This window comes from Pleurodeles waltl, chromosome 3_1 (assembly GCF_031143425.1).
Source record: "Pleurodeles waltl isolate 20211129_DDA chromosome 3_1, aPleWal1.hap1.20221129, whole genome shotgun sequence".
NCBI classification, from domain to species: domain Eukaryota; kingdom Metazoa; phylum Chordata; class Amphibia; order Caudata; family Salamandridae; genus Pleurodeles; species Pleurodeles waltl.
In genome coordinates this window covers 1,142,796,497-1,142,816,421 of record NC_090440.1, presented here as the reverse complement: position 1 = coordinate 1,142,816,421, position 19,925 = coordinate 1,142,796,497, and the positions used below count along the sequence as shown (strand labels likewise).

At 48.3% G+C, this 19,925-nt stretch overlaps 1 protein-coding gene across 1 annotated transcript in view; it reads left to right on the top strand.

Moving 5' to 3' along the window:
- VPS26B (VPS26 retromer complex component B) overlaps positions 1 to 19,181 on the top strand; it is a 106,660-nt gene extending 87,479 nt beyond the window's left edge. Inside the window, exon 6 of the mRNA XM_069224451.1 lies at positions 17,576 to 19,181. Within this exon, the coding sequence (XP_069080552.1) occupies positions 17,576 to 17,722 (147 nt within the window). The 3' untranslated portion in view covers positions 17,723 to 19,181. The remainder of the gene's footprint in view (positions 1 to 17,575) is intronic.
- Positions 19,182 to 19,925: the final 744 nt, after the last annotated feature.

The following is a 19,925-nucleotide window of genomic DNA, read 5'->3' as shown; positions in this document are numbered from 1 at the left end:
TTTGCCACCAAGCAGGCCAACCCTAAAAAAATACGATCTGACCTCCCCATCCCACCCATAGCCCCCAAAAGGAGCGACACGGGCGTAGCCTCTAGCTCCACATGTAGGACTTCTTCAACCTCTCTAGTGATTGCCCTCCAGTAATTAGCTATAACCGGGCAGGACCAGACCATATGGAAAAAGTCAGTGTCTGGGCGGGAGCATAGGGGGCAGTCAGCTGAGGATTGCAGGCCTGCTTTGAATAGTCTGTCAGGAGTAAGGTAGGCTGTGTGTAGGTAGAAGGTCTGGAGTACCCGAAGTCTGGACGTCATGGTCCGGGTTCTGGGGGCCATCAGTGTGTCTCTCCAGTCCTCCTCCTCCATGGGACCCACCCATTCCTCCCATTTCTGTCGTAGACTCACAAGAGGGGGAGCGGCGTTAGCAAGTAGGGAACGGTCGATCTGGGAGACTCCTTTCTTGCCCAGGCTTCCCATCAGGATCTTAGCCTCCTACTGGATGTCGTCACCTGATTGGATATGTACCGATAGTGCGTGTCTAAGTTGTAAGTATTTGTGGAATTGGGTATTGTTTAGTGCGTAGATCTGCTGGATCTCTTCAAAAGATCGCATGTGTGACCCCGCCCAGACATCTCCAAGGGTAGATATTCCTATGTTATCCCATTTCCGGAATCCCTCTAGTGTTGAGACCTCCGGCAAGTGTCTCCCTTGCCACAGGTGGGTCTGTTGAGTGAGACGACCCCACAAGCCCGTCACCCTCTGGGCCGCGCGCCAACCCATCAGTACCACCCTGGTGACGTCTGGGACGCCTCGGGGATTAGGACCACTGTATAGTGCGTTGAAGATCCCGGGGTAACCCATTGTCTGGAGCTCGAGTCTATAAGCGGGGTCCGTCCAGCCACCTCCCACCCAGTCATTGATCACCAATAATTGCATTGCCAGGTGGTAAAAGTATATATTGGACATCCCTAGTCCTCCATCGTAGGAGTCTCTTTGACAGGTGGTGAGGGCCAGTTTGGCTCGGGAACCATGCCACAGGAATTGTCGTGCCACTGTGTCCATCTCTATAAACCATTTTCGGGGAACCGGGTACGGGAAGTTTTGCAGGAGGTATAAAAATCTGGGCAGTATCATCATTTTGTAAAGTGCTATTCTGCCTAGTAGGTTGAGGGGCAGTTTCCTCCATTTTTGAAGGTCCTCTTTAATCTTCTTTGTGAGTGGTGTGACGTTCAGCTCCCATGCTAGCTCAGGTAGCAAGGCTATGTGCACTCCTAAATATTTGAAATTACCGCGCTGGATTGGTATATTTTGTTGCCAATCAATGCATTCTCTGGAGGGGTGTAGCGGGACAAGAAGGGACTTACTGGGGTTCAGGGTCAGGCCAGATGCCTGAGAGAAGAGGTCTAGGATTTGTAAGATCCGCGGACCACTCATGGCTGGGTTGGGGAGGCATAGGAGGACGTCATCCGCGTACAGCGCCACCCGATCTTCAGGGCCCTCCGGCCATGTCCAGCCCTCTATTAGGGGATCCTCTCTCAGTAGTTTCGCTAGGGGCTCTATCGCAAGCGCGAATAGTAGCGGGGATAGTGGGCATCCTTGACGGGTGCCGCGGCGTATAGGGAATGGGTCTGATACCACTCCATTCACTTGAACTCGGGCGGTTGGGTTGGATTAGAGCAGCTTGACAAGGCTTCAGAACCTGGGTCCGATCCCATTTTTTTGGAGGACTTGTTCCAAGTAGGACCAGTCTACTGTGTCCAAGGCCTTCTCAAAGTCCAGCAGGAGGAGGGCCAGGGGGGACCGGGTCAGGAGCCTGTGATGTGCATTGTGTAGTCGTCTAATACAGTGCCTGGTGCTACGCGTGGGCATGAATCAACACTGGTCTAGGTGCACCAATGCAGGGAGTGCGTTTTCAGTCTGGCAGCTAGCACGGTCGATAACACCTTAATCTCGGTGTTCAATAGGGATATAGGTCGATATGGTGCAGGGTTCCGCGACGGAGGCTGAGTCTTGGGAATTACCACAGTGGTCGCATGATCGATCCTGGGGGGAAAACGGCCCTCTCTCTCCACTTCCACATACATATTAAGGAGGTGGGGGCTTAGGATATCGCTGCATTTGTGATAGAGTTCTGCTGGGAAACCATCCGGACCGGGGGTCTTGCCTGACGACAGGCTAGTTATTGCTCCTGTGACCTCTGTGAGGGTTATCTCCGCGTCTAGGCTCTCCCTGATTGCCTGTGGGACCTTTGGTAGTGTAATGTCTCACAGAAGAGGGGACGTTTCCAGCGAGAGGTGTGGGGCGTCCTGCATATAGTTGCATGTAGTAGGAGGCAAAGCTTTGAACAATTTTGCCTGGTGAAGTAACAATTGCTCCCGATTCATCAGTGATTTCAGCGATGACTCTGTCTGCGAGTGGCCGCGTGGTCAGCCAGTGCAGGAGCTTCCCGTTCCTGTCACCCCAGCCGTACTCCCAGGCTGCTGTTGCTCTCCAAACCTGTTTAGCGGATTCTAGGACTAAGTGCTTAATCTCTTCCCTAACCATAGTGAGTTGCCTTAGGGCGGGTGTTGATGTATCTCCGGAATCTCGTTTTGACAGGCGCAGCGCCTTGGCCTCTAGTGCTGTCACCTGTGCGTCTCGGGCTCTCTCTCTGAGGCGAACAAGGTGTTTTGCGTATCCCCTAAGAGTAGCCTTGCACGCAGCCCAGACCGTGCCCGGTGAGCTTACCGATCCTAGATTGTGTTCAAAGTATCGAGAAAGGTGATCTCTAATCTCCACAATGTACTCTTCCTCCTGTAGATACCACACGTTTAGGTGCCAGATTGGTCGTCTGGTTGGGTCAGAGCCGCCCAGTCTGATTTGTACCGGCGAGTGGTCGGAGACCCCTCGTGGTAGTATTTCTACTCCTGTAACCCTCGAGATGTCCTGTGCAGGCATGAACACAAGGTCTATTCTGGCGTGTGACTGGTGGGCTGCCGAAGTGTGTGTGTATTGACGCGTTCTTGGATGCCAAGTTCTCCACACCTCACACAGTCCAAGGCTCTCCGCCGATTCTCTCAGGCTCGAAGCCCACCCGGATCGAGAGAATGATATTGTCCCGGAGACATCCAGGCTGGGTTCCAGGACGGAATAGAAGTCCGTCCACCCCCCTCCCCCCAGGAGCGTGGGCCCTTGGGGGAGGCCCGCTAGTACTCGGCAGAGTGTAAGTAGGAAGGCATCGAACCCAGTTGGGGGGGCGTATGCGCATACAAGATTAAACAGTGATCCATAGAGTGATCCAGTCGCCACCACAAACCTCCCCTGTGGGTCAGACTCCGTGGAAGTGACAACCATTGGTAGGGAGCGGTGAAGAAGAATAGCCACCCCCCTTGATCCCCGTGAGAAGGCTGAGTGATAAACCCTATTATATCCCCTTCGGGCCAGCATGGGGCAGATGGTGCCAAGTAAGTGGGTCTCCTGTAGCAGGACCACGGATGGGGCATATCACTGAGGGTACTAAATACTGCTGATCTCTTGATTTTATCCAGCAGACCATTCACATTCCACGAAAGTATTTGTGTCAGTGAGGGCCATGTGTCCATTGTGTCAGTTTAGTTTGATATTGTGAGCCCATCGGGGGGCTCGAAATTGGCCATCCCAGATAGCTAAGAAAAAAGGAAAAAACACAGAAAAGGAAACTAATTAAACTAATGTTGCTAATTCCCTGTACTAACTTACCACCCAACTCCCCCCCAACCCCCCATACTTCTACCCAGGAAGCATCTGTTGCCCAACTACCAGAACAAGGTGGCGCAGCCAGATGGGCTGTCACTAAGGTGAAGTGGTGGACCCCTCCATTTAGGCGGATTATTTATAATTATTCACTTAAGATCGACCCTTGCAGTGATTGGCAGGTACAGTTGCAATTGACACGTGTGGATGCGCCTCAACCCATGTGTGGAGAGGCCATCAGCCCCTGTCGCCTCCAGTGGGGAGGCCATCAGCCCCTGTCGCCTCCAGCGGAGGTCACTGGAGAGTGAGTACCTGTTGTTAACCTAGCACAGATGACTGGCTTAAGTTATTGCTGTCCAGTGTTTGCGCCGGAGAGCAGGCTCTCGAGGTGTTTGTACACGCCCCATCCTTTCGTGGAGGAGTTCCCAGTTCACATGTTTCACTGTGCGGTTCGTTGGAGTCTTTCTTACTCCCTCGCCGTGACCTGGTGCGCCTACGGCTTCTTCGTGTGTTCAGTTGGGCGCTGGATGGATTTTCTGAGGGGTTTCTCGTTTGTCTTGGAGGTCCTTTGCGGTTCCCAACGCCCTCCTTCGTCAGCCAGTTTCAAGCCTCCTCAGGTGATTCAAAGAAGTGGGCTTTGTCGGCCATTATGACTTTTAGGCATGCAGGGAAGAGAAGCATGTATGAGAGCTGCATCGCTCAGAGTTTTTCTTTGACCTGTTCGTAAGACCTACATTGGTTCTGAACCTCTTGGGTGTAGTAGTCAGGGAATATTAGAATTTTGTGATTTTCCCAATGGAGGTCGGTAATTTTCTGGCTTCTCTAAGGATGCTGTCTCGGTCCCTAAAGTTAAGGAACCTTGCAATCATAGGTCTTCTGGGCCCGCCACCGGGTGTGGGGGGGGTGTCAGTGCTCTGTGTGCTCGCTCAATTGCGAACCAGGATGAGTGTGTGTTCTGGCATCCAGGATTTGATCCAGTGCTCCAGGAAATCTAAGGCTTTTCCATCTTCCGCTCCCTCTGGAAAGCCAACGAATCGTAAGTTATTACGCCTGGAGCGGTTTTCTGCATCTTCAGCTCGTCGGTGTAGTTCCCCGGTACGGGCCTGCAGTTGAGCCACTTTGATCTTGAGGTCGGCCAGGTCATCTTCGGTCTGAGAGACACGAGTCTCTACTTCAGTGATGCGGCCCACCGCGCTCCTGAGATCTTGCTGTATGAGGCCCACATCTTCTTTCACTTCTCCAATTTTAGTCTCTACAGCTAGTTGTGATGTTTGGATTGCTTGGAGGACAGCGTTCACTCCATCAGGGGTGGAGCTTCCTGCGGGCCGTCTCCACTACTTCGGAGAGTCGTTAGCGAAGTGAATTGGTCGATCTTTTGTTGGGATGTTCGTGGGTGCTTGGCTGTTTTATCTTTCCCCATGGTTGCATAGGGGAGCAGTTTCAGTCTATGGACTGGGTGGCGGGTCTCGGTGTTCTCACATATGACTCTCTACAATGCTGGTGTCCCTCCGATCTGGAGGGGGTGGTTGTTCACTCAGTCAGGGAGGACTCACCAGCAAGACAACCTCCCCCCCTCGTCGGTGAGGCAAACAGTTCAGAGTCCGCTGTAGCACCGACTTCGGTTCCGGGACGACAATGGGGTGTTTGGGAGCGGTCCCGGAAGTTGGGACTGTAGATAATTGGGTTTTCCCTTGTCTTCCAGGGTCCGGGCAGTCGGGCTGGGATATCCCTTTCTGTGTCTCTGCCCCGCAGGGGGAGGATATCACTCCTGTTAGAAATGGGGTTTTTGGTTGGCAGTCAGGTTACCCTCTGTCCAAGCAAGAACCCTCACTGTAGTCAGGGTAAGTTATACACAATCCAAATTATCCTGTGCCCACCCTCTGGTAGCTTGGCACGAGCAGTCAGGCTTAACTTAGAAGGCAATGTGTAAAGCGTTTGTGCAATAAATCATACAATAACACAATATAGCACCACAAAAATACACCACACAGTGTTTAGAAAAATATATAATATTTATCTGGGTATTTGCAGGTCAAAACTATCAAAGATGCATTATGAATTTGTAAAGATATCACTAAAAAGTGATATGAAGTGTCTTAAGTCTTTAAAAAGTAAACAAAGTCTCTTTCAAGCACAAAGTACCTGGTTTGGAGTGGAAAATCTCCGCAGAGGGCCGCAGAAGAGGAGATGCGTGGAAAAATAGTGTGTGCGTCGGTTACGTTCCTTCACACACGGACTTGCGTCGTTATTTTTCACGCGGGGAGACGTGCATCATTCTACGGGAGGAAAAATGGTGTGTGCGTCGGTTGCGCCCCTTCACACACGGACTTGCGTCGTTATTTTTCACTCGTGAAGACGTGCGTCATTTTCCGGCACGCGGACCGTCTCCTTCTATGGTTCGCAGTATTACCAGACGTCCCAGGGTCTGTGCGTGGATTCTTCGGCTTGTTTTCCGGCTGCGCGTCGTTCCGGGAGGCTGTGCGTGGAATTTTCTTTCTCACCGCAGGCGTCTCGTCGATTTCCTCTCTGGAAGTCGGGCGGCGTTGTCCATGCGAGGCCGTGCGTCGAAGTTCCGGTCAACATGTAGGCGTCGCGGCGAGCAGAATCGGCGTGCATCGATTTTCTCGTCGCTTAGCAAGCTGTGCGTTGAACTTTTCTGCACACGAAGAGTCCAAGTGAAAAAGAGAAGTCTTTTTGGTCCTGAGACTACAGGGAACAGGAGGCAAGCTCTATCCAAGCCATTGGAGAGCACTTTTACAGCCAGACAAGAGTTCAGCAATGCAGCAGGCCAACAGCAAGGCAGCAGTCCTTTGTAGAAAGCAGACAGGTGAGTCCTTTGAGCAGCCAGGCAGTTCTTCTTGGCAGGGTGTAGTTTCTGGTTCAGGTTTCTTATCCAGCAAGTGTCTGATGAGGTAGGGCAGAGGCCCTGTTTTATACTAAATTGTGCCTTTGAAGTGGGGGTGACTTCAAAGAGTGGCTAAGAAATGCACCAGGTCGCCTTTCAGTTCAATGCTGTCTGCCAGGGTCCCAGTAGGGGGTGTGGCAGTCCTTTGTGTGAGGCTGAGTACCCTGTGTTTGGGTTGTGTCTGAGTGAATGCACAAGGAGCTGTCAACTAAACCTAGTCATACGTGGATTGTAAGGCACAGAAAGGTTTAAGTGCAAAGAAATGCTCACTTTCTAAAAGTGGCATTTCTAGAATAGTAATATTAAATCCGACTTCACCAGTCAGCAGGATTTTGTATTAACATTCTGGCCATACTAAATATGACCTTCCTGCTCCTTTCAGATCAGCAGCTGCCACTTCAACAATGTATGAGGGCAGCCCCAATGTTAGCCTATGAAGGGAGCAGGCCTCACAGTAGTGTAAAAACAAATTTAGGAGTTTTACACTACCAGGACATATAAACTACACAGGTACATGTCCTGCCTTTTACCCACACAGCACCCTGCTCTAGGGCACACATTAGGGGTGACTTATATGTAGAAAAAAGGAAGTTCTAGGCTTGGCAGGTACTTTTAAATGCCATGTCGAAGTGGCAGTGAAACTGCACATACAGGCCTTGCAATGGCAGGCCTGAGACAAAGTGAAGGGGCTACTTAAGTGGGTGGCACAACCAGTGCTGCAGGCCCACTAGTAGCATTTAATCTACAGGCCTTAGGCACAAATAGTGCACTCTACTAGGGTCTTACAAGTAAATCAAATAGCCAATCATGGATAAACCAATCAACAGTACAATTTAGACAGAGCATATATGCACTTTTAGCACTGGTTAGCAGTGGTAAAGTGCCCAGAGTTCAAAAGCCAACAAGAAAAGGTCAGAAAAAATAGGAGGAAGGAGGCAAAAAGTTTGGAGATGACCCTGTCAAAAAGCCAGGTCCAACAACTCCGCTCCCAATCAGGCACGGAATCAGAAGCCCAGAGGGGGTGCACCTTTCTCTCATTCCCAAGTCCAGGCCCCCGCTGTACCACCGCCAAGGAGCCGGATCATTTCATCTAGGGCAAGCTCCTCAATTTCGTTCTGTCACTGCACGGGACCAGACCCACCTCGTGTGGCGAGGGTCTCCGGGGTCCTAGGCGTGCGGATAGCCTCGGTGCCTGTCGCAGCTCCCGCTGCGTTTTTGACGAGCCCTACAGGACCAGGGTCGGCGCCCAGAAGGGGGGTCCATATGTTGTGTAGTGGTAATTATTTTGTGGGGTAGGGCGGGCCAGTTGATGTGTCTCCCCCTGGGCTTCCACCTCCCGTGGGGGGAGGGGTCCACCTCACACGGGGGCCAGGGCTCGAGTTCCGGGGGGGCGTGTATCTTGCGTTTACTCCTGGGCCAGGCCTTGTTGTGCTGTCGCCGAGGTGTTGGCTTTCTCCCTCCCGTTCAGCCACGGGGGGGGCAATGGACCGCTCTGCCCAGCAGGGTTTCCCGGGGTCCTCCCGGGTCCCAACTGTCGCACCCTAGTCGGGTGACTACACCGCAAAGGTCGTCCAGCGGGGCCTAGCCTCCTCTCGCTGGGTCCTCCTGGCTCGGCGTCTCAACCCCGGGAAGATGTTTGGATGGGTGCTCTCGCCTCAAGATGGCGTCTCCAGATCCGATCCAGGCCCTCAAATTGTGCCACCGCACCTCTGCCCTCAGGGCCGGCCGACGCAGCACGTTTCTCCGGAGCCGCGCGGGGCCCCAATCAGCTCAAGTGGTAGCTCGGGCGGGTCAGTCTAGGCTTTATTTCAGGCGCGTCCCGATCATGGGGGCGCGCCGTGCACGGGCCCTCCTCAGCCGGCTCGGACCCGAGTCGTCACCTCAGTCGCTGGAGCGGTGAAGTCCCCGGGCAGCAGCCGGTGCGCTGCTGCTGTGGCTGCGGCAGCTCCATTGGCTGTATCACTCACCGCTCCACCGGAGGCTGTTGCGCGGCGTCTCCAGTCGGTTCAACGGCAGGCCAGGTAGGTCCGTCCGCAGGTTCACACAGGGCGCGTCTCGCTTGGGGGAGTGCGCCGCAGGCAGGATCTCACCTTCCAGCTCGGGTTCCGGTTGTTGTATCAATCCCAGGACGATCAAGTTTTTGGGCAGTTGTCAGCCCGCTACTGCCTCGGCTTCAACGGTTTGGTTGGCAGGAACGATTGTTGCATTCTCCGGTATGGTCAGAAATACAAAGCAAAACACGGATTTGCGCTTTTACCGGGCAGATGACGGAGGGGTCCAGAGCACTCTCAGAGTGCGACCGCCATCTTGACGCCCGAAGCCACGCCTCGCATTCGGAGGCTTTTAATAGCTTGCCTCCTCCAAACTCACAGGTAAAAAGCCTAGGTTTCCTGCTTGACCCTCGTTTGACGATGGAGCTGCAAGTAAAAAGAATCTCCTCTGTCTGTTTTGGTTTTATCAGAGCTCTTAGGAAGATTCTTAATCTTTTGCCTTTCACTGCCAGAAGAATTCTTGTCCAAGCTTTGGTTCTCTCTCGCCTGGACTATGGGAACTCTCTCTATATCTTAGTTCCCCAGAGTATGTAATAAAGAGGCAGCAGATTGTGCAGAACGCAGCAGATAGACTTCTTACTAACTCCCCCAGGCATCTCTCTGCAAAACCGGCGCTGATAACACTTCACTGGCTCCCGATCAAACAGCGTATTCATTTCAAATTTATGTGTGTCATTCATAGAGCCTTACACAATAGGAGCCCTCTTTTTTTTTTTTTTAGAAGGCGGATTTCCATTTATGTTCCTTCTGGACACCTGAGATCACTATCTTCTCGACAGATTTATATACCTCGTGTCAAGAGATCATGGGGATGTAACTCTTTTACCATCAGGGCTGCCCGTTTCTGGAATGCTCTGCCCTCTGAACTTCGCCACGAACCCTCAGAACTTCTTTTTAGGAAGAAGCTGAAAACTATCCTTTTTCGCAGTTTATCTGTTCTCTTTGGTCTTTCCGAGAATCATTGTGTATTTTTAGCGCTGGGAAGCCCTAGGGTAGCTATGCGCTCTACAAACTCATAAAACTAAACTAAACTTCCAATTTTCAAATCCTTCTAATGAAAAACCCCTCAAGTGGTGTTTCATCACAGTGAGGCCTACCCCTCTCATAGGTCAGCATTAGGAATTCCTTATAATGACTTTAAGTTGTAATTCCTGATCTGAGAGGAGTGACTGGGTCATGTTTAGTACCATTGGAATGGTAATAATAAATCCCCTTTACTAGTAAGGTAGGATTTAGTGCTACCATTTTAGAAATGCCACTTTTAGGAAGTAGACATTTCTCTGCACTCACTGACTACAGCCACTCTCCTATACACTTCTGGTTTGGGTTGGGTTACAGTTCAACTTGTGCAATCCTTTCAGATACCCACAACACAGGATACTCAGCCACATATGCATTCATCTGCATACTGATGGGCTTTCCTGGAAAAGGGACGGGGAGGATCTCACACTGATATCTCAAAGGGGTAAGGGCTGGGGTCCACACGAAGGGGTTTGTTTACCTCCGACTGGCTGTCTGGAGCCCAGACTGACTTGAAAGGGGGACCTGCGCACTTTACAAGAATTCTCTGTTGGTCATCCCCCACATCAAAGGCACTTTTCTATATGAATAGTGGGCCTCCTGACCCACTCATTAGTACACTTCTGGACCCAAAGAGACTGTGCTGGAGGAAAGACTGCTGAGTGCCAAGAATACCACTCTGACAGACCTGACTGTTCCCAGGAACTGCTGCTCTGCTGCCTGCTGACCTCTGCCCTGCACTCTAAAAGGATTCACTGAAGTAACACCAGTGTCTCTCCAGGGACTGCCTGCCGTGCTCTGCGCCCCCAAGAACTGTGCTCCGCAAAGCATGTATCAGCCACTACCGGCCGTCACCAGGGGCAGCCGAGACCCGCTTTGATTAGCGAAAACGCCATATTACCACTGGTCTCCCTTCGTGAAAGGTTGTCACTTTCAGTAGGGGACCCTTCACTGGGTTGACCCCCTCCTGTTGACGAGGCTGCCTGTGTGACCCCCTACTAGATCTCCCCGACCCATAGTATTTGAGAACACCTTTGCACCCGGTGTATGCCCCCAGGGGACTCCAGTATCGATGACCCCGCCTTTCAGCTGATTGAAGCTGCTGCCTTGCCCCTGAGTTTGCAGTGCCACGGAGTGAGGTAGCTCCCGGCAGAGGGAGCATTTTCAGGGCTCGCAATGCAAAAATATAATCTGACGTACTAAGGTGAAACTCTTCTGCATGTGAAAAAAGAAAACACTTTCTTGGATTGTGATGAGATTGCATTATATTCTAACGTGCTGCATAATTTATCTGCCGAATAGTTTCAAGGCTCAGCTCGAGCATGGCCTCTTAGAGCCTGACCCAACCTTTGGCTTGGCTCTAGCTAGTCTTTCCTTGTTAATTTGTTTGCTTGCCTGCCTCTTATGAATGACTACTAATAAAGCTTGTGAACAACTCCCCACCTGCCCTCCAGTCACATGTGTTGGCGGTGCCGTCCCATATCACCAGTAGCGGCTGACCAGCCAGCCTTTGCCCTGTTGATGGACCTGAGGCTGAGAGAGACACACAGAGCAGAACCTTCCTGCCTGCCTACCACAGGCGACACCATCAGCCGCTAACAGCTAGTCAGCTGATGTTACAGTCGAGCAGCCTTATGAGACAGAACTGCAGCCTGACCAGAAGTTAAGTTCAAGAGCAGGCTTCTTTGCTGGCAAGCACCAAGGTCAGCCTACCTACAATTAGCACAGTACACACTCTGCAGCCCAGTATGTGGCTAATAGTGATAAACTGTAGAGGAAAATGGTATGAATGAGGGGACAGGAGTGATTGAGACTCTCCAAATACCACTACAACCTTGACACGCCTACAATTTTTCAGTTCACAGTCTGATACTTTCAGATATTGAAAATATTCAATTCTGATTAGCATGTTTTTGCTCATTGATCTGAATCTGTTAATTAGCATCAAGCTTGTTTTAGATTAGGTGTATGTTAATTGCTTTGTGATATATGGATATAGTGACTGAAAACTTAGAGAAAGTGTAACTCGAAGTATCACACATTTGACAATAGAATGTCACTCATAGACGGACTGAAACCTCCGAATTGTCACACGTAGGCAATCTGAAAATTTGCCAACTTTAATTATATAGAATCCTGTAGGAAGTTGGGTCTGTATATACTATTTCAAAGTAAGAAATAGTGTGCACAGAGTCCAAGGGTTCCCCTTAGAGGTAAGATAGTGTAAAAAAGCGATAATTCCAAGGCTCTATTTTGTGGTAGTGTAGTCGAGCAGTAGGCTTATCAGAGGTTAGTGTTAAGCATTTTGTTGTACACACACAGGCAATAAATGAGGAACACACACTCAAAGACAATTCCAGGCCAATAGGTTTTTATATAGAAACATATTTTCTTATATTATTTTAAGAACCACAGGTTCAAGATTTACAAACAATACTTAAAATGAAAGGAATTTCACTCAGGTATCTTAGGTAAGTAAAACACTTACAGGGTTCAAAGTTGGGTCCAAAGTAGCCCACTGTTGGGGGTTCAAGGCAACCCCAAAGTTACCACACCAGCAGCTCAGGGCCGGTCAGGTGCAGAGGTCAAAGAGGTGCCCAAAACACATAGGATTCAATGGAAATAGTGGTCCCCCGGTTTCAGTCTGCCAGCAGGTAAGTACCTGTGACTTCAGAGGGCAGACCAGGGGGGTTTTGTAGGGCACCGGGGGGGGGGGGGGGGGGGGGGGGGGAACACAAGCAGGCATAGAAAGTACACCCTCAGCGGCAACGGGGCGGCCGGGTGCCAAGTGCAAACAGGCATCGGGTTTTCAATAGGATTCAATGGGGAGACCCAGGGGTCTCTTCAACGATGCAGGCAGGCACGGGGGCTCCTCGGGTTAGCCACCACCTGGGTTAGGCAGAGGGTCGCCTGGGGGTCGCTCCTGCACTGGAGTTCGGTTCCTTCAGGTCCTGGGGGCTGCGGGTGCAGTGTGGTTTCCAGGCGTCGGGTTCCTTGAAGCAGGCAGTCGCGGTCTTGGGGAGCCTCTGGATTTCCTCTGCAGCCGTTGCTGTGGGGGCTCAGGGGGTCAATTCAGGCTACTCATGGGCTCGCAGTCGCCGGGGAGTCCTCCCTGTAGAGTTCGTTTTCCGCAGGTCGAGCCGGGGGCGTCGGGTGCAGAGTGGAAAGTCTCACGCTTCCGGCGGGAAACGTGTGGCCTTTAAAAGTTGCTTCTTTGTTGCAAAGTTGCAGGTTTGTTGAACAGGGCCGCTGTTCTCGGGAGCTTCTTGATCCTTTTAGATGCAGGCTAGTCCTCTGAGGCCAATGGCTACTGTCCTTGAGGGTGGCTACACCCTCTTTGTGCCTCCTCCCTGAAGGGAGGGGGCCACATCCCTATTCCTATTGGGGGAATCCTCCAAAATCAAGATGGAGGATTTCTAAAGGCAGGGGTCACCTCAGCTCAGGACACCTTAGGGGCTGTCCTGACTGGTGGGTGACTCCTCCTTGTTTTACTCATTATCTCCCCGGGACTTGCCGCCAAAAGTGGGGGCTGTGTCCGGGGGGCGGGCATCTCCACTAGCTGGAGTGCCCTGGGGCATTGTAACACGAAGCCTGAGCCTTTGCGGCTCACTGCTAGGTGTTATAGTTCCTGCAGGGGGAGGTGTGAAACACCTCCACCCAGAGCAGGCTTTTGTTTCTGTCCTCAGAGAGCACAAGGGCCCTCACCACATGGGGTCAGAAACTTGTCTCTCAGCAGCAAGCTGGCACAGACCAGTCAGTCCTGCCCTGAACTATTAGGTAAAATACAGGGTGCATCTCTAAGATGCCCTCTGTGTGCATTTTTTAATAAATCCAACACTGGCATCAGTGTGGGTTTATTATTCTGAGAAGTTTGACACCAAACTTCCCAGTATTCAGTGTAGCCATTATGGAGCTGTGGAGTTCGTTTTTGACAAACTCCCCGACCATATACTTAATATGGCCACACTGTACTTACAATGTCTAAGAATAGACTTAGACACTGTAGGGGCATATTGCTCATGCAGCTATGCCCTCACCTGTGGTATAGTGCACCCTGCCTTAGGGCTGTAAGGCCAGCTGGAGGGATGACTTACCTATGCCACAGGCAGTGTTTTGTGTGCATGGCATCCTGAGGGGAGTTCCATGTTGACTTTGCCTTTCTCAACCCACCAACACACACAATCTGCAATGGCAGTGTGCATGTGTTAGGTGAGGGGTCCCTTAGGGTGGCATAACATATGCTGCAGCCCTTAGGGACCTTCTCTGGTCACAGGACCCTTGGTACCACTGGTACCTTTTACAAGGGACTTATCTGTGTGCCAGGGGGGTGCCAATTGTGGAAACAATGATACATTTTAGGTGAAAGAACACTGGTGCTGGGGCCTGGTTAGCAGGGTCCCAGCACACTTCTTAGTCAAGTCAGTATCGGGCACAAAGTGAGGGGTAACTGCAACAGGGAGCCATTTCCTTACAAATCCTATCCCAGACTACTCCCTAGAGTTGACCTAAATGGTCATCCCGGCCTGGTGCTTAGTTTGGCATTAGATCAGAAAGTACCAAAAGCTTATGTTAAAGCCTAGGGAAATGGCTTTGCAGAGTGCTCGACTTGAATGATTTGAGCAGTGGATCCTTATTGGGATTTTAAAACTTAGGTGACGTCTGCCAAGGAAATCATTCTGTAATCTTCAAACCAAACGTGAACTCCCTAGAACCCAATTTTCAAACTTCTTTGCACGCTGGCATTCACTAGCCTGTCGCTATCCCTTCTTGACTGAACAAACAGAATACTGTCCGCTAGAAACCAGTGTTGCAATGGGCCCTTTGAGGCGAGAGGTATTGCGCATCTACAGATCCTTAGGCTCGGCTCTCTTTTTGGCATTTTAGGAATGGTAGGACTCCTCGGTGGAACCCTTGGATAAGAGTGATTGGAACAATTTCAAAGTGGCCTTGAATGAGTATGCTGGTCTATTGCTGCTGTTCCTTATATAGCTAAAATAATTGCATACTACATACCTTACCTCTAAAAACTGACGATTGGTTAAGACTCCCTCACCCACTTAATTCGGATGTAAAGACAATGACTGCTTTTTTCTTTTTATTTTGACCCCACACAATTACGAGTTGCCAACTCATGACAGTTTACTCGTCTGAAATATTTACCACCCACGCCAAGACAGTAGGGAAACAGTTGACATTTGCCCTGTGTTGCCGTATTGGGTAGTCCAGAAGACATTGAGGGCTGTAGAGTGGAATACACCTTGGTTTGAATTGGTACAGTGATTGCAAATGGACATAGGAGGTCCCCCACTGCACTGCTGAATAGTGGAGAATAATGGACTGGTGTGCGAATCTGGAAGAGACCATTTACAAAGCTAGAAGAAACTGTTCGATCATTACAATTTAGTGAGTGAATAATACAATGGGACTTGTGATTCTTTTTCGAATAGATTTCAATATTGTGCTTGCACTGTATTTATTGTTAAGGTTTTATTAAAACCAATAACTTTAAGTTATATTAAAAAAGTAAATTGAAGGAAACTTGTGTTATTGAAACAACCCTCTGGCTTACAGTAACTCCAGTAGGTTTTGGGATTTGGGAGTTCTGGCTGATTTCAACCTGGGTCGTACAGTATATTGAAATTACCGTACTTTTTGTTAGGCCTGAAAGGTGACTTGGACACCTGATAGTAGTCAGTGTGACATGGAGCTGTTTCAAATCAGGTCTTGCTCAATTAATACATTAGGACCAAAACGACAAGGCAAGTAAATTTATGAATGCTCTGAAAACCTGAGTTCTCTGTTGAATCCTGCATTGTGAAATGTATCTTGGAAAGGTCAAATCAGGAAATTCCTTTTCTTGAATTGAGAATCTTTAATTTTTTTTAGAAATCTTTTTATGGTTGTGTTTTTTAATGTAATGAACAAACAAACGAAATAGCTGCTTGTATACTCCATTCATTCACCCTCCCGCTGCCAAACTTTACTTATGCAAACATTCTTTGTTTAAAGCACTGGGGAAAACAAATAGCTAAATCTACCTTTGTCAAATTGATAGAAAATGTGTGCCTAATTTGGTTGACTCGCTCTGCCAAAGGGTGAGGTAAAGTCAGTAGGTCCTGAATATGGTTATTTGGGTAACACAGACATAGCTAAGAGCAGTGGAAAACTTCTGTTGTCCAATTAAAAATGTGTAACTGTCAATTATATTTTTGTTTAAACAGAAGATAATATTGACCATCGCACTAAAATAGCTGAAAATATTCAACAAATGCTTTCCACACTTAAAGGGAATAGGATATTTTATTTTGGGAGTTAGGATCTGTAGGGGAACATAAGGGCTACTTCTGAAAGCCTCTAGATTTGCATGAAATTCAACAAACCCTTCTCATGGTGAGGCGAAAATCTTGAGGCAAAAAATTAATTCTCATTTCCTTCTTTCTTACGTATGGTAGTGTTTTTCCCAAATTACCTCTCTCGTGGAGCAAACCAGCATCCCCTTGAGTTATCCTGGGGGCAGACCGGGGTCTAGCATTATGTCAAAACATTGCTTGGTACCCATTTTAATCGGCAGGTCAAATGTCCCGTCATAATATGAACGTAGACAGCCATTCACTGCTCCTAGTGATAGGTCAATCAATACCCTTTCACCTTGGTTAGTTGGTTACTATGATTTGCTCAACTCTGCACCTCCTTGGGTCATAATTGATGCCAGCACCATTTTGGGACATCAAACGTTGCTGTGGAAGTTGTGTTTTCTTTAATATTCTCAGTCTAGTGTTCCTCTGCATACCAGATCAGTGGAACCACACTGCTTACATTCCACTGATGTTGGCAGTTCATGAACCCTCAGCTGCTGATTGCAGCCCTGGAGAATGAAGCTGTGCCAGAGCCATTAGAGGCCAGGCCCTTCTATGAGACAGGTGAACCTCCACCCTGACCTCCTTCAAAAATTCTTGACGTGAGTTCATCTGGAATTTAGAGCCTAGTTCCGTATAAACCCCAAAGAGGGATCTCAAAGTGGTGCAAGTTGTGATTTTAAAGGTGCTTTCGTGTGGCAATTGAATGTGTAGATCAATGAAATGTGGTGGAAAGATGCGTAATATGCTATGCCACTTAAAACAATGTGCTTTGTAAGAGTAAGCATTATAAACAGCAATGATAAATCGGTGAGTAGGGAGGAGTAGACCAGACCTCGTCACTTTTGCTTTTTTGTTTATGCCTCGCACATGTATGCTGGAGAAGAGGCATACAAAGAAAAGATAGACCAGGCAGAAAGATGGTAACATTGGATACTTGAGTCCGAGTTGCACTAAAAAGCAGCCGAGACACTTGTTATTTTTGTCTTTTGTAATACAAATTTTATGTTTCTCCTTATCATATTTATCACGGTATATTGAGCAGGTGGGTTACTGTGCAGCAACTCGGCATTTAGTTGGACGTTTGCTATCCAAAACTTTGAATTTATATTCATAACTCTACAGTGCTCCTAGGTAAGCCTGAGGCTATGTGTTGAGCTTTCTAAATACTAAATAATTCAAATACCAGTGTCTTTTGGTTTGATGGGGATCGTGGTATTGTTGCTGCGAGCCTCCTTTTGGCCAGTCGTGCCATTTATTTTTAAAACAATGCAATACAGTTAAAAAAAAAATTTAAAGGATGTTTGCCAGAACTGTCCCGAGATATTAGCATGATTTCCTGGTAACACCAATGCTGTTGACTGTTTGTTTCTTTTACAGTCAATGATGTGGCAAGGATAGTAGTTCCTTTCTGTTCCGTTGTAAAGCTATATTTGTAATAAGAGCCTGGCACATGATTTTGCTGCTAATCGAGTACAGGTGTTGTGTTCATGACAAAGTTTAGAATATATTGATAAGTCTTCTTACTCTTTGCAGGAGATAGTCCTGTGGCGGAAAGGAGACATTGTGCGGAAGAGCATGTCTCACCAGGCTGCAATTGCCTCGCAGCGGTTCGAGGGGACATCCCACCAGGAGAACAGGCCCCAGCCATCTGCCTCAAAGGATGATGACGGGAAAGAGTGAATGTGCATAACCTGGACTGCTGAGCACCTTAACCAGCAACATCAACTCTACAAACTCAAGACCCTTTTGTGCGGGGTGGGAGGAGGGGGGTAGGGAGGGGCAAGAGATACAGAGGCCATATTGACTTAATTATGCTATAGAAAGATCGAAGGAAGTAAATCATTGGGAGAGACCGTTTGACACAGTTTAATTTAACCTGATTCAAGCTTTTATCTGGTGGTTCTTTCCTTCAGTGAGTGAAAGGAAAGATTTTAAATAAGAAATATACGTCAGTTCACCATTTATTTGAAAGGGAAACTGCTGTTCTTCAGTTAGCCTTTCTTTTTGTGAGGCAGCCTCAAACTGTCTTATTGTTTTGCATGGGGGTGGTGGGGGGGGGTGTTGTCTGAGCTTCTGAATAGGACATTTCTAATGTTCAGTCTTTTTTGTGCTTTAAATAACTGTGCTTTGTGATCTGAAGTAGCACAGAGTTGGGAAGGGTGTCTGTGCTGGACTGTTTTATCTTGCTGCATTGTCAGCCTGATCTAATAGGCTTGGCCGAGATCTTTCACTCAGTTTATTCCAGTGTAAAAGATTTGAATGTTCCTTTCCTCCTACTTTCTGACGGGGATCTGCACCTCTCCTTTGCAAAACACCCAATAAGCTCAAGTAAGATTGCCTGCAAGTATGGGTTGGTCAAAGCTGGATACGCAGTCCCACTATAACTTTGTTCAAACACATGAAAGGATTTGCTGTCGTTCTGTGGGTGTGCCTGTAGAATTTGGTAGCGGGGGGGATGAGCCGGCTGACCTATTGCTAACTAAGGGTATGTGGTAAGGACAGGAGAAAATGAGTAGCCTGAGGGTGCACTGTTTGTATACAAAGCCTTAACCGCTGCTGCTGTGGAAGATTAATGGAAATGTACTAACCATGTTGCTTTTATTAGTTGCTTTTGTGTATACTATTTTGTCAGTATTTGTATGTGCCATGGTCGGCACTGCTCTTAACCTGTGTCTACTAATTTCAACAAGAGGGTTCTTTCCTTAAGACTCAGAACTTTTTCGTTGCTGCTCTTCTACTATTGCTATTGAAATAGCCTCATAGAGAGGAAGCAGTAATAGTTGAAATCTATATACTCCGATTCACGTCATGAAGAAAGGTCGTTGCTGGATCGTCACTTCCCTGAAGAAATTTGCATAACATGGTGAAAGAAATCCCCTCCTCCAACCTTTCTGTTTTTTTTGCCAGCGCTTAAAATGTCCACTTCTTATCACTGAGAAGACCTACATTCATGAACTGCATTCCAATAGAAAGGATCCATTCCGGTTCCCAGAGACGGGAAGTGTTCTTGCTAACGTGATCTCTGCATTCTCTAATTAGTGCCACCACAGATTTTCCATGTCTAAGCTTGTCTCTTTAATTACTGTATTTTATGTGCGTTTTTTTAACTGTGTCAGATTAAAGTGGCCCACTCCTGGGATTCTTTTGCTCCGATTGATTCAGTTATCTCTATTCCATGGTAAGGGTAAGTTTGAGTTCAAGTATTTCCACACTGAATGCCCAGCAGTTCACATGCTTCATGTAGTGAAGTGCTTTATGGTTTGCACTTTTTAGTAAAAGCAGGTGACCACTGACACCAACAAGCCCAAAGATGACTGGGTGTGAGCACTTCAGTCTCTTGATTGCAGGTTTAGTAAGGGGCACCTTATTGATAACCTTTTCCAATTTTTGAGCTGTAATTGGGTTTAAATATAGGATTATAACTCCATGAATGAAAATATATATATATCATATCTATTTATTACACAGTGGCAATCATCACTGTGTAGCTAGAGAGTAGGTCACTGTTTACATAGAAAGAGTGTTTTCTGTATTTCTAATAACATTGGCGCCTTTGACTAAAACAAAACTTTCCCAAAAAAATCATCCACATTTGGCAGAATGATAGATCTTTACTAAGAAATCATGCCTTTTGTGATTTGATGTGAATCTGTACAGGTGTTGTTAAGAAATTGGGATGATACAAATCCTGCTGCGTGGAGAGGAATGTTGTGGCACCATTTCAGGGCTCAAGAACTCTGTCCTCATGTCCTAACTTATTAACAAAGTACTAGTGTACCCGACCCCACTGGCCCGGAAAGGTGGGGGGGTGGAGGAAGGAGAGGGGCTGGCACTCAGAGGGACCCTCTCACTGCAGGCAAAAATAAGAAAGCGATAATTACCA